Source organism: Castanea sativa, chromosome 9, assembly GCF_040712315.1.
Source record: "Castanea sativa cultivar Marrone di Chiusa Pesio chromosome 9, ASM4071231v1".
NCBI lineage: Eukaryota > Viridiplantae > Streptophyta > Magnoliopsida > Fagales > Fagaceae > Castanea > Castanea sativa.
In genome coordinates, this window is record NC_134021.1 from 29,482,847 (window position 1) to 29,497,524 (window position 14,678).

The 14,678-nt window shown below is 38.6% G+C and overlaps 1 protein-coding gene across 1 annotated transcript; it reads left to right on the forward strand.

Annotated features, from left to right (window-relative positions):
* Positions 1-12,496: 12,496 nt before the first annotated feature.
* LOC142611193 (NAC domain-containing protein 87-like) lies at positions 12,497-14,678 on the forward strand. Its single transcript, XM_075783237.1, has 3 exons — positions 12,497-13,003; positions 13,120-13,400; positions 13,659-14,678. Exons 1-3 carry the CDS (start codon positions 12,817-12,819, stop codon positions 14,364-14,366), a joined length of 1,176 nt encoding a protein of 391 aa, XP_075639352.1. The 5' UTR covers positions 12,497-12,816; the 3' UTR covers positions 14,367-14,678.

A 14,678-nucleotide genomic window follows, 5' to 3' on the forward strand; every position in this document is an offset into this window, starting at 1 on the left:
CCAGGTCAAACGCCAGCAGGCTGAATTTGACTCCTTTGCCTTAACTCACGTTTCTAGGAGTGGAAACACTCACGCAGATTCCTTGGCTACGTTGGCAACATCCTCGGCTCAAGGTTTACCAAGGGTTATCCTCGTTCAGGATTTGGTAGAACCTTCTCTTGTAACTGCTAACGCACCTCGCATCCATCTAATAAGGCCTGGTCCTAGTTGGATGGATTCGATCATATCTTTTCTTAAAAATGACATTCTTCCCGAAGCCAAGGCTGAAGCAGAAAAGTTACGTCGAAAGGCGCCGCGTTTCTGGCTGTCCGAGGACCACAAGCTATACAAACGATCCTTTTCAGGACCGTACTTGTTGTGTGTACACCCTGAATCAACAGAAGCATTGATGGAGGAATTGCATGAGGGAATTTGTGGGAGCCACACTGGGGGAAGGTCCTTAGCCCATAGAGCCCTGACTCAGGGTTATTGGTGGCCCAATATGCAGAGGGAGGCTCAGGACTATGCCAGAAAATGTGATCAATGTCAGAGGTTCGCCCCTAACACCAACCTGGAGGGGTTCTTAACCCTCTCTCTAGCCCTTGGCCTTTCGCACAATGGGGCTTGGACATTGTAGGGCCATTTTCGAGAGCTGCTGGCAACAAAAGGTGGCTGCTCGTGGGAACAGACTACTTCACTAAATGGGTTGAAGCTGAGCCCTTAGCCAATATACAAGATGTTGATTCCAAAAAATTTATATGGAAAAATATTGTCACTAGATTCGGAATACCACACACACTCATCTCTGATAATGGTGTCCAGTTCGATAGTAGGGCTTTTAGGAAGTATTGTGGTGACATGGGTATCATAAACAGATATTCCACCCCAGTTTACCCTCAAGGAAATGGACAAGCCGAGGCAGTTAACAAGGTCATAGTTAACGGGCTCAAGAAGAGGTTGGACGATGCGAAAGGCAGATGGGTAGAAGAGCTCCCTCATGTCCTGTGGACATATCGGACCACACCGCGCAGGTCCACTGGAGAGACGCCATTCTCTATGACTTATGGAGCCGAGGCGGTGATACCGCTAGAATCTGGTTTTCCTACTTTAAAGACAAGCTCTTTTAGCCCAGAGAATAACCAGGGACTTCTAGAGAAAGATCTTGATTTACTTGAGGAACGGCGTGAGGCAGCTATGGTCCAATTGGCTTATTATCAGCAGAAGCTAAAACGAGGATATGATGCCCACGTGAAGCTAAGGCCACTTGCACCTGGTGATCTTGTATTAAGGAAAGTTGTAGGCACTTCTAAGAACCCAGCATGGGGTAAGCTAGGACCTAACTGGGAAGGCCCCTATCACATTGTTTCAGTAGCAGGCATAGGGTCATATAGGCTAGCTGATCTAGACGAACGAATTGTTCCATGTCCATGGAATGTAAGTAATCTTAGAAGGTATTATTATTAATGAAATGAGCTTTTGTCAGTTTGTATTTCAAAGTTATGAGTAGCTCTGACGCTCGCAATTATCAATTTTAAGAATCAAACAGAAACTTGGTTAAGTGCAGTCCTCGGACCACAAACCTTGTGGAAATTGATGTCTTATCATTTGTTAAACAGAACCTTAGTTATGCCGGGTCCTCGGACCTCCTACTTTGGGAAAATTAACATTTGAAGTTATTGTTCTAAAGAATCAAACAGAAACTTGGTTAAGTGCAGTCCTCGGACCACAAACCTTGTGGAAATTGATGTCTTATCATTTGTTAAACAGAACCTTAGTTATGCCGGGTCCTCGGACCTCCTACTTTGGGAAAATTAACATTTGAAGTTATTGTTCTAAAGAATCAAATAGAAACTTGGTTAAGTGCAGTCCTCGGACCTCCTACTTTGGGAAAATTAACATTTACAGTTACAATTTTTAAGAATTAAACGAAAGATTGCTTAATATTTATCTTCGGACTACGACTTTGATTAAAGTTAACTTCTGATTGTGTCTGGATGTTAATACGTTACTGTTTATTAACTCGGATCGTAAAGTTAACTTCTGATTGTGTAAGGAATGGTCCTCGGATCTTACATCTTACTAGAAACAGAGCTACGCATTACAAGGGTTTAATCGTTATATATGGCCCTCTCTTCTTCTTAATCGAGGCATTGTTCAAATGAATTAACCATGTCACCTTGTATTAAATCTTTAATAATATACGCATGATTATGTGGAAGTTATGATTGTGCAATCCTTGGAGTTAGATTTTTATACTCTGAGAAACTTTTGATATGACTTAATGGGAAACTTTTGTAATAAGTACAGAAAGAATAAAGTAAAAACAGATACAATCCAAGTGAAAAGTAAACGAAATCGTTCTTCATTAATCAGTTGAGTATGCATTACAATATATAATTCAAAAACAAAAAAAAACAAAAAATGGAAAAAGAGAAGCCCTAAGCTAAGTCCTAAGCTGTTGGAGGAGGATCTTGCTGAGAGGTACTAGTGCCCTCGGTCTTTCTCAACTCCAGCTCAAAAGGAGTCATAACCTGCTTTCCTTTATCCGCTGTCTTTGTTGGAAGGACGTTGGGTTCCACTGTCTGGTTCAAGTCCTTCTCTGCATCCACTCCTCCTTCCTTTTCTTTATTGGAACCAGAAGGTTCTGTAGGATCAGGAATTTGCTGTGGGACCACCGGAGGTAGAGCAAGAGGAGTTGTCTCGGGGATAGGAGTAGCAGCAGGAGCCTCTTCAATCTCCTGTATTTATAGGGGAAGCCAAACATTCTCGGACTTCCTCAAATCCGAAGATTGGGGAACTCCTGCTACGTTTAAAGCTTCCCCCCATACTTTTTGGCAGTATTCTCGGCATAAAGCCGCGAACTCTTCTGTCAGCTGCTCCTCTGTGGTTGCTACCCCTTCATCGAAACTTTCCTGCTTGGCGGCGAGGAGAGAAAGTTGGAAGGAGCTGGCTTCTTTCTTCATTAACTCCAGTTCCTTCTTCAGATCCGAGCACTCCCTTTGAGCTTGGGAGAGCTCTTCATCTCTTTCACGAAGGAGCTTGCGCTGTCCTTCTATCTGGGTCTTCATGGTCATCAAATTTGACTCGACCCCATTTTTCTCTCTCCTCAGATCAGCCACCTCCGAGGTCAACTTCTCATTCGCAGCAAGGGCTGTGCCCAAGGACTTCTCAGTTTCCATCCTGATTTCGAGCTCAGTCCTGGCTATTTTCCGAGTGTCTTCAATAAACTTCTCAGCTACGAAGACCTCCTGAATAGCCTGTAGTAAAGTATGATGGAGTTAGGAACAATAAAAAACAAACTTACTTATAAATATTGTTAAAAGGAGAAACACTTACCAGCGCTAAGTCTCTTTTTAGGGAGAGGAATAGTTGTGGCTGGCCCATTTTTTCCAAGGTCTCCATGTCCTTGGGCAGCAGGAGAGGGCGTTCCAGGACCTCGGCCAGGTGGTGGGCATGGCCTTGTTGAACCGCCCTTATACTGGACTGGCAGGAGATGGGAGCGCCGTCCAGTCTTAAATCGGGGGACCAGTTGGTCGGTGCTCGGCGCACTTCAGCCTCGTCCCTGATTTCCCCAATTTCAACCGAGCGGGCCCTACCCTTGCCCTTATCCACCTTCTGCTGCTGGGCCGGTGGGAGTTGTTGTCGTGATTTCTTGGGGTCTTTATTAATCGTCCCCTCGTTGTCCCCCTTCCTCTTCTTCTTTGGATCCTCGGTTGGAAGTTTTGGCTCAGCTGGAGGAGGGGGAGGTGGTAAGGATGGGGGAACTTGAGATGTCCCCTTCTTTTTCTCGGCAACCTTAGCAGCCCTATTGGTGAGGAGACCCTCCATTCTTCCCATGTCTTCTTCAAGTTCGTCCTCTGGAAGGGCAACCACGAACCCTGCAATTCCAGAGGCCTCGGTGGCTTCTTCCTCCTCGTCGGAAAGTACCACAAACTGGTTCCCGCGAGGTCTCTCGGTGTCTTCGAGATGGAATTGGTCTATCTCGTCGTCAAGTGTGTGTGAAGAAGACACCTGCTCTTCTGGAACGACAGTTGCTTGTGAGTGCACGGCGAGGGGGACTGCTGCTATCGGCCGGTTGTACAAAATGGTATTAGGAGCGTCCGGGAGGTCACGGTCGTCCAAAAAGTGGGGCCGAGCTACGTTTATCCTCTTTCGTCTTCGGTCGCCCGCAATTATGGCGTTCTCTATCTCCTGGAAGTCTTTGGAAAGGGGGGTGTACCCAAGAATAAGGTGAGCAGCCCGGAGTTGGAGGTCTTCACTAACGAATACCTCGGAGCGAAGTACCCGGTTTAGATCTGCGATGTTACAGTGACTCAGGCGAGGACGCACGTGTTGCTTATCTGCAAAAAAGACGTCAAAACAAACAAACTTGGTCAGATTTACATAGATGTTTAACAAATTTAAGTAAGTACGAATACGCATTTCTGTGTGTGTGTTAGGAGAAGTTGTGTTGTGGGGAGATTAATCCTACGGCGTCGCACCTGGATCCCCCCACTCAACTGGGCAGTGGAAGCCGTCGTGCCAGTTCCCAGACACGATCAAGTAGTCGTCCTTCATGCCTTTGTTTGATTTGGGCAGACAGGAGATTAGCCTAACGGTGCTGGACCGAGATTTAATGTAATAACCTACCTTAGAAAGTTTATGGGACTCATATAGGAACACGACATCGTGCCATGTGAGGTTTAAACCCATCTGCTCGTTTAGAGCATCTACACTACCTAGAACTCTAAAAACGTTTGGGAGGCATTGATCGGGACACAACCGGTGGTTGCGAAGGTACTCCCTAGTTACAGGTTTCATTGGAAGGGTTATCCCACCCTCTAGAAAGGCTATCATAGGAATGATAACCTCTCCCTCTTTCCTAGAACCGGCCACGGCTGTTGCCGGGCAATATTCTAACCCTATGTCGCTGGGAATACGGTACTTGGCTCTAAAGCCTTCCATCCCAGCGGCGGTATCAACTAGACACTTGAATTTTCCCATTACAGAGGAACGATAGACTAAACTCTAAAAGGGATAGTGTTTGTAGTGATAGCCGAGGACAAATATCAAGGAGAAAAAGGTTAAGAATAGGAGCAAGAACTTACAAGGTTGAAGGAGTGCAAATTTCCACGGTTTTCTGCAAGTAAGGAATGATGGCTGATGTCTTGATGGGATTGCCCCCAGAGGAATTAAATGAAAGCGCAGGTTCCCGAAGCGTCACGACGTGCGAAAAGGCGGCCTCGAAATTATATTTGTCCCGCCTAAAATTTCGTGGAGTGATGTGGGCCGTTGGATGTCCATCTCACCGTTGAACGTGAGGGACAAAATGTAACTGGCAGTAATAAATACGCGCGTTGTTCAAAATAAAACCTCCAAATGGCATACTCTGGGACGCGAGACGATTTCCACACGTGCCATTACTCGCAAAGTGAGTAGAGTAGGTTCTCGTCGGATCAAAACCCTATTTTTCTCCTCGGACGTTGAAAATTAGAGTTTTGAGGGGCTATTGTGGGGAGTAAAAGATCCTAATGGGAACGTGGGCCTTTTGGGCCGTGTTAAGGAAGGCCGACCTGACCCTGGGTTTAGAAGTTGTTAGTACTATGGGTCGGCCCATACGCCGAGGATTCGAGGATCCAGCCGAGGGTGAACTTACCCTCGGATGAGCACCAAAGAACTCGGGATTTCATAGTAAAGGTTAGGGGATGACACAGTTAAGGCCAATGGTTAAAAGGGGTGAACCCTAGAGCGCCCCAGAAGCACCAGTGTTAAAGAAATGTCAAAGATAAAGGCTGCTACCTCCACATTAAAGACCCTGCACCTACCACCCTGGCCGCATTTATGGGGAAGTGACACCTGAACAATGGAAGAGAAACTTCTGGTTACTATTCAAAGGCACTGAGAAAAGAAATATCTAGGCTAAGGGGGAGGTGGGGCAACACGTATACAAAGTGTTCAAAAGAGAAGTATTTAAGGAGAAACCTGGAATAGAAAAAGGGGAGGACTTTTGTAACCTAAAAAGAAAGAAAAGACTAAGAAAGGGATATAATATAAGAACAGCTCTCGGCTTACGTCCGAGGAGGCCATTTTACAATATTCCTTATTGTTTCCAAGTATTCGAAATCCTTAGTTTGTCATTTAATCCCCACATACTTCTAACCTGGGTTTCAAGCCCACACTCTACAAATTCATATTGTTTAAGGCTCATTGGGCCTGAGCCCGTAACTGTTCTTGGGGGCCAGGTGCAATTGTGCACTTACAACTATCATGTAACAATTTAAAATTTGAAAACTTGTAGAAGGAAATTATAAAATTTCATTTTTTTTTTCAATAACTTGATATATTCAAGTTCTCTTTTTATTATAAAAAATTAATTTAAATTTCTTAATGACTCTCCTAAACGAAATTCTTGGAGCCGCCACTGATTAAAGACAAGTATCCAAATATATAAACTTGCTATTTAATTTAAGGATTTTGCTAATCAGTGTCATTAGGCATTAAAAAGCAATAAATTCAAATAAATAAACTTTTAAAACTGAATCAAGTGCAATTGCACTAAAAAGTTGGTCGATTACAGTAAAAAAATTAACCTTAATCACAGCCTCCCCTTATTATAGTGCCTCCCAAGAATGTCTTGTTTTGGCGCTGGGGACTAGGCCGTTAAGTTTGATATTGGGGAATGGGGAGCAGTTAGGCGCAGTCAGTACTCTAAAATCTGACCGAATTATATGAAAAGAGATAGATATGGAGAGAGCGTGAGTTTGAGAGAGAGAAGGTGGGGGACGTTATTAGCATAGAAACTATAGAAGCTAGAGTATGAATACAACTTTTATACCATTACCAACTCCAACAAGAAAAAGTCAAATTTCTTGACTTTTAACGAATCAAGATCCCCCTTTTTTTTTTTTTTTTTAGTTTATCAAAAAAAGATCCCATTTTTTTTTAATTAGCTATTACCCATTAATTAACGAAAAGAAAATTTTGAGATTAGAAACAAATTTAGAACCTTTTTTTTAATCAAAGCTTAGGTGGCTTGTGCTTGCCATGAGGCTTGCCTTAGCTAATGAAAAAAATGATAAATAATCCTATCTGTCTGAATTGCAGCCAACTGTCTCAACCCATGAAACAGTGTTAAGAGCTTCAATCCTGGGACCTACACCTTCGCATGCTGCTAATTCTGCGTGTTTACTGTTTACTCTATCAATAATAGCTGCGGCCACATGATTCAAGTCTTAAAAGTCTACATTATCCTATTAAATATTAAGATTAAGAAGATTATGTAAAGTTAAATAACATTGCCAATGATGTGATACTTTAAGCTAATAAGGTGTATTGTAGTCTAACGAGAATAATTTGAGAGATAAAACCAATCACACAGCTAATTGATGTGTCATGTGTGACAATGAGTGGTGGGTAATTTTTGTCTTACGCGATCCATCACTTTTTGTTAACCATTCACAATCGTACAAGATAATAAATTATGAAATGAAGTATAAGAATGTTATGATTATAAAAAAATAAAAATAAAAAGAAGAAAAAAAAGGCATGAGAATGTTGTATTCATAGGCAAAATAAAGATGATATTTTTATTCAATAATTAAGTGACATCACATTATTCAAAATCATCAAATAGCTCAGATTTGTCAAATTGCTTAAAGTTGTGAAATTTGGTGTAAAAATATTATATGCGTAGGCGGATTGGTTTATAAATGTATTCATATTCAATAATTGAGTAACATTGCCGACTTTCAATTAAATGGCTTGAACTTATTAAATTATTTTAAATTGTGAAATTGAGTGTGAAAATGTTATATCCACCCACGGATTAGTATTCTTATTCGATAATTGAGTGACATCATGAGATCTTCACCTCAAATGGCTGAGATTTATCAATGGACTCCGACACCATAACAATCGAGCGGTTTGTATATTGTGGGGGCTATTCTCTCATACATGACGTATAAACGTATGTGGTGCTAAGTTTTGTAGGCCAAGTGGCCAACCACATGATGAAATATAATATAATATGAGAATGAGAATTGCCAAAATGAGGTGTGGTAATTCGTCAGAAATCGTCAGCAATTGGGGCTATTTTTGCTTTGCAGTTTCGTTGAGCAAAAGTCAACATTTTTGTAGAGAGAAACAGAGAGAATTAAGGGTCTAACTAAGCTTATTAGTAATGTAAAACACTTTCTCAAGGCTTCTTTTCCAATTAATTTTTTGCTAATTGGGTATTGATTAATGACCTGTTATGATTAGGTGGTGGTCCACGCGTTTTTCTTGGAATACTTCATTTGTTAATTAAATAAATAAATTTTGTTAATTAATTAAAACTTGATTTTCATTATTATCCAATTATTTTAAACTAGCGAGATTCATTCCGTATCTCACGTCCTACTCCTTTTTTTAAGTATTTTTTTCCACGTATTATATTAGTAAATAATATTATCGGAAGGATAGCATAGAATAGAATACTAGGACAGAAAAACAAAGCTAAAATAATAAAGGCTAAAAACTCAATTATGGAATAACTTGGCCACTAAGATGCGAGCGCATAAGCATATTCTCAGCATCCAGCCCTTGTGGGTTATCCACCTCAACTCACACAATTCACAAACATCCAAATGCTAATTAATTCAATACAATTTGGTATTAATTTGAATTCCTCAATGATACCAATATACTATTAACCTAATTAGTGTGCAATTCAAACAATTTTTTTTTCAGCTTTTAATTTTTATGTACAAATTTTTAAAATTTCATTTTTTTTTTCTTGTAATTTCAAAGTATAAATATAATTTAATGTACTTTAAACAAAAAGCTAACTAAGCTTATGTCAAACACATACTTAATCTAAACATGTGATTGAATTTAATTGTCATTGAAAACAATTACTATTTTTCTTTTATTTGTCAATATAATTAAGTGGTTGAAATTAATTTAATGCAACAAAGTGTTTGAATTCAATTGAGATTTTTTGACCATTTGTAAATCAAATGATTCTTTTTTTTCGAAGAGATAGAATATAATTTTTATAAAATAATGTATTAACAAATACTCTAACAGAATACTATAATTTAAATATACAATCATGTTTTAATCTATAATTAGAATACATCCATTTAATGAAGAGTAGTAGTAAGTAATTGAGTAGAAGGCGCAACTATTGAAAGATGATTGGTTTAAACTATAGTTTGGCATATTCAATTTGGTAACAAATACTGTACATAGGAAAGTTACAAAAAAAAGGTGGTGGTGTTAGAGACGGTTCTATTCTTCTTTCTCTCTCTCTCTCTCTCTCTCTGAAGTGTGTTAGAAACAGTTTGAAACGCCGGCTTCATATTCTGAGTCAGCGCCGAAATGTTTACTTTTTCTCCCTCCGACCTTCGCATTCTATGTTTATGGCTATAACTGTTTTTTTTTTTTAATTTCCTCCCCACTTGTTCTTTTGAGTTGTTGTTGAATGAGGGAGCATGTGCGGCTCAGCAAAACCCAGTTACGTACGTAGCTTGGGTTTTACACCACAAAATAATACTATGTATTTGTACTCTCTTGCTTAATTTTCAGATCAATACTGGTAGCTCCAACTAAAAAGATCTTACAATAGATTTTTTAGACTTGTTTGGTCCAACTTAACTTAATTTATTTGACTTGTATATAGAGTTTTAATACATTATCAAAACCTTTTATTATTAAAAATAATTATTATAGAATAAAGAATATGCATAATTATGGGATATTTAGAGATGAAGAATAATCATTATCATAAAAAAGAAGTACAACATTATCAGGAAAAAAAAATTATTATTATTATTACTCTTCACTTGCTGGTAGGGCTGTCCAGAAGGATCCGGTAACCCGATCCACCCGAAGAACCGACCAGATCCGACCCGAATCCGGCCGACCCGACTGCTCCGGCGGGTCGGCGGCGGGTCTTCACCACCAGAAACCGATTTCCGGCGGGTCGGTTTCGGTTTTCCTCCCCTAAAACCCAAAAAAACCGAACCGACCGAGAGATTTCCAGATCCCGGCGAAATTTCCAGAATCCGACAAGTTTTTCCAGAATCCGGCGAAAAACCCAGATTCCGGCGATATATTTCCTTAGATCTGGTGAGATTTTGACTGGATCTGGCGAAATCTCATCAAATCCGGTGAGATTTTCGCCGGATCTTGCGAAATCTCACCGGATCTAAGACAAATTCGCCGGTATCTGGAAAATTTCGCCGGAATCTGGGTTTCTTCGCCGGATCTATGTGTTTTTTCACCGATTACTCGTCATCTTCTCAGATCTATGATTCCGACCGACCCGCCCGCCACCTGTTGATGATCTGAACCGCCCGACCCGATTACTCCGGCGGGTCGGCGGCGGGTGCGTTTTTTCTTCACCCGATTTCGGCGGGTCGGTTCCGAGTTGGGCACAAACCCGACCCGGACCGACCCGTGGACAGCCCTATTTGCTGGGAAGCAGAAGCACTGTTTAGTATGTTACCTTTGTGGAATATTGTTGGTGTAATAAAAAAATTATAAAAATAAAACCATATCGCTTCTAAAATTGGTTCAACTCTTAAGCCAAAGTTAGATTTTTTATTTTTTTTATTTTTTATCAGAATATAAAACATGTTCTATCAAGCTAGCAATAAGACATCTAAACATGACCTGGCTCGAAGGCCCTTGATGCAGTTGTCTTTACTCTTTAATGTCAAGCTTTTGTTTTTTTGTTTTGTTTTTTTTTTTTTTTTCTTTTCCTTTTGGGGGGATGATTGGCCACTTGGCTTGCTTAATGGACTATTTATACTACAACGCTAGGATTTAATGGAACACCTAATGGCTTATATATTTAGTGGGGAAGGGCCATGTATTGTCAATACCTGTTTTCCGCCAAATAGGGTTTTAACTAAAATTTATTTTAGAGATTTTCATAGAAACTTCATGGAAGTTGCCAAAGTTGCCTCAATAATACTCCTCGAACTAGTCCCTTGGATATCTTTTATTTTATGTAGTGAAAATAAAATTAGTAGATGACAAATTGAAAATGACAATCTTTTTTTTTAACGACAATTTTAACAGATAATTACGCGCATAACAATATTTTTTTTAAAGAAAAATTATTAGTTTATATTGCACTATTCACGTGAGATTTACATGGTAGATTAAACACATATTTACAATATTATACACATTAGGTAAATGTGTACAATGTTGTTGTGTTTATTTCATTTATAATATAAGTCTTAAATGAATAGTACAACTTTCTCAACAAAAATAAATAAACTGTACAATGTAAATTAATAATTGTCATTTTTTAAACTAGAGTTAAAATTGTGTTACATGTGATCATGTTCACCGTATTTCCCATATGGTATTAAATTTTATTTATATTCTTATAGATATATTTTTTTGAGAAAGTTTTAATTTATAAGGCCCGCTTCTGATGACAGCTCTTTAATATCAGACTAAGACACCAATTAGTTTTTGATGTAGGCGAGGATTGAATCCCAAATCTCTTATTCAACCATCAGAAATTTTACCAGTTTAGCTAACTGGAATTCACTATTCTTATAGATATATTATATAATAAGATTTGTTTATATTCAATATTAATAGAGAAATAAACGGTGAAAACAGTTGTCAAGCTTTAATATTTTTTTCATTGGTAAGACTTTTACATGCCAGCCAGCTAATATTTTCCAATGTTCTTCTAAAAAAGAAAAAAAAAAGATTAATTTTTTTTTCCATTTTCTTTTGACTTTTAAGTGTCAATACAATGGCCCCTAGATTCGCTTTAATGGGTAGCCCTTTTTATCTGCATTAATAGGGAATCAGTCGGCTTAATCTAAAAATTTTCTTGGCAGAATATATGTATAACTAGTCTTTTTTTTATGAACATATGTATGACTAGTCGTGCTGCATATATTTATCGAAGATGCATATTTGACTAGCTGAACCAAGCCAAAGACTTAACCATCTAAAGCTGGTGAGCCGATTTATAATAAAAGAAAAGTTGGACAAATGCGCGGATGAGAACTTATTACAAAGCAGCTAGTAGGATCATAATTAAAAACAAGGAAAGAAAGAAAGTTTCTTAAACTTTGAACAGAGACTTTGTAATTAATTTATGTAAATGAAACATGCAATGAAATTCTTAGAAGTTAGGTTTAAGATATAGCGGATAAAGTTGTTATTATTATTATTTTTTTTGAAAACAATAAAGTTGTTATTTTTAAATGTGAAAAGAAAGATGTTCTGGAAAGAAACATGGGTCCCCCTCCTACATAGAAAGCTCCTTATTTTATCATTTCTTTTATCATTTTCTCGTTCTTTTCAAACAGGGTAGATGGTTTAGAAACCACCCAGATAGGACACTCAAATAAAAATAAAGATAAAAAATAAAAATAAACACAAAACACAAAAACAAATTCTCTCTCTCTCTCTCTCTCTCTCTAAGGCTTCCCCAGTAAGTGTCTTGCGGCCCACGGATCCTCTGAATGAGCTGTTAAAGAAGCTCCTCTATTTAAGCTCACCTTTTCCCCTTTGCTCTACTTTCTTTAACTGCTCTTTTTTCATTTTTCTCCTTTTCAAGTACAAACTCTCTTTCCCATAAATCCTATCTCCTTTCCTCTCCTTCTTTTCTTGTAGTATTCTTTCAGTTTTTCTTTTTAGCAGCCTTGCCTTTTATATATATATTTTTTTGCTGGTGTGTAGGCTTGTGATACATATATATATCTTTATATAGCTTGTTGGGGTTTTTTTTTGAGAATACTAGTGGGTTTGATTTATATATTCTTTCAATCCTTATTATATATATATATATATATATATATATATATAGAAATCGAGTACCAGTTGTAGTTTGTATTCATGGAAGAAGCAATCGTGGTTAACAAAGGAGAGGAGCTCATCGATTTGCCTCCGGGCTTTCGATTTCATCCCACGGATGAGGAGATTATAACTTGTTATCTTACCGAGAAGGTGGTGAATAGCAATTTCAGTGCAAGTGCTATTGGTGAAGCTGATCTCAATAAGTGTGAGCCATGGGACTTGCCAAGTAAGTTTCTTCTTCTTATTCTTTTCTTTCATAATTTGTATGCTATATACACATATGTGTGAATTATGTTTTTTGGAATATCGATCTAGTGAATTAATCTTGGCATGGTTTTGCAGAGAAAGCGAAGATGGGAGAGAAAGAGTGGTACTTCTTTTGCCAGAGGGATAGGAAATATCCAACAGGGATGCGAACGAATCGAGCAACTGAATCTGGATATTGGAAAGCCACAGGAAAGGATAAAGAGATATACAAAGGAAAAGGCTGCCTTGTTGGGATGAAGAAGACCCTTGTGTTCTACAAAGGGAGAGCTCCAAAAGGAGAGAAAACAAACTGGGTCATGCACGAGTACAGACTTGAAGGCAAATTCTCATACTACAACCTTCCCAAGACTGCAAAGGTAACGTGTATATTATTCTTATTATTATTATTATCTCACTTTGGATTCTGCAAAAGAAAGTTGAGATTTTATTGTCATCATGGCTATTTTCCATCTTCATGATCTGCTAGCTTTTTTTTTTTTGCTGTTGGTTGAAACTTTTTTTTCATGGGGTCCCAATTGTATTGACTTTTGCTTGTAATTTGGTAAACTGTGAGGAATACCTCTTAACCAATTAAGGACAGTAAATTGAATGATATTTATTCTGTTTTATTGCAGGATGAATGGGTTGTCTGCAGAATTTTCCACAAGAGCAATAGTGGGATCAAAAAGTCCTCAACCCCAGATGGGCTATTGAGGATGAACTCTTTTGGGGATGATCTGTTGGATATTTCTTCACTCCCACCTCTCATGGATCCTCCATTTTCAGACACCAACAAGCCTGGCTATGGTGACAATAACAACTTCTCATTCAAAGGATCCTCCTCTTACTTCCCAAATGACCAGCAGCAACAACAACAGCAGCATCTAAAGCAACAAGACCAGAAGTTGTTTCAAATGCCCACAAATAATTACACCTCCAACAATTCCTACCATAACCCAATTCCGAACCAGGGTTTATATCCTCAAACTCAGGTTCCAAATCAATATCCTTTCAACTTTCCAGCCAATCCAATCCAATCTGGCTATTTGCACCAAGGTAGGAGTACTGGTACTAGTTCATCAATCCCAAGCAGCAACTATGGATTTGGAGTCAACGAACAAGGTATTTTAGAGAGGCAGTGCAAGCTGGAGCAGTTCTCATCAAATCAATCCATGTCTATGGTGAGCCACTCACAAGATACAGGACTTAGCACTGCAGACATGAATGCTGAGATTTCGTCTTTGGTTTCAAAGCAACAAGATAACAGATCTTATGATGATCTTATTGAGGGTCCATCACTTGGTCCCATTGCAGATTTCGATCGCTTTAATTGGGACTACTGACAAATACAAGTTAGCTACAAATCAAGCATGGAGCAATTTATAGCTGCGCTGCTTTTTATTTCTTAGGTTATAGTATTGTTTTTATCTCAAATACCAGTCTTTTCCACTAGGTTAATTAAATTAGTGAGGAAAAAAAAAAAAAAAGTTCTTGCTGGACACAGATATACTGTATAGATTCATGATGTCCAAACCTTTCACATTGCATTTTTATTGATATATAGAACATACCAAGGAAAGGTTTCATGAACATAATACTCTCATGTACATCGATCTATTCTTTCTTTATATTAGTGGATTTGGTTTTTTTTTTTT

Coding starts and splice junctions, on each gene's coding strand:
- LOC142611193 (XM_075783237.1), top strand. CDS start 12,817: ATGGAAGAAGCAATCGTGGTTAACAAAGGAGAGGAGCTCATCGATTTG. Junction 13,004..13,119: donor TGAGCCATGGGACTTGCCAA/GTAAGTTTCTTC, acceptor ATGGTTTTGCAG/AGAAAGCGAAGATGGGAGAG. Junction 13,401..13,658: donor ACCTTCCCAAGACTGCAAAG/GTAACGTGTATA, acceptor GTTTTATTGCAG/GATGAATGGGTTGTCTGCAG.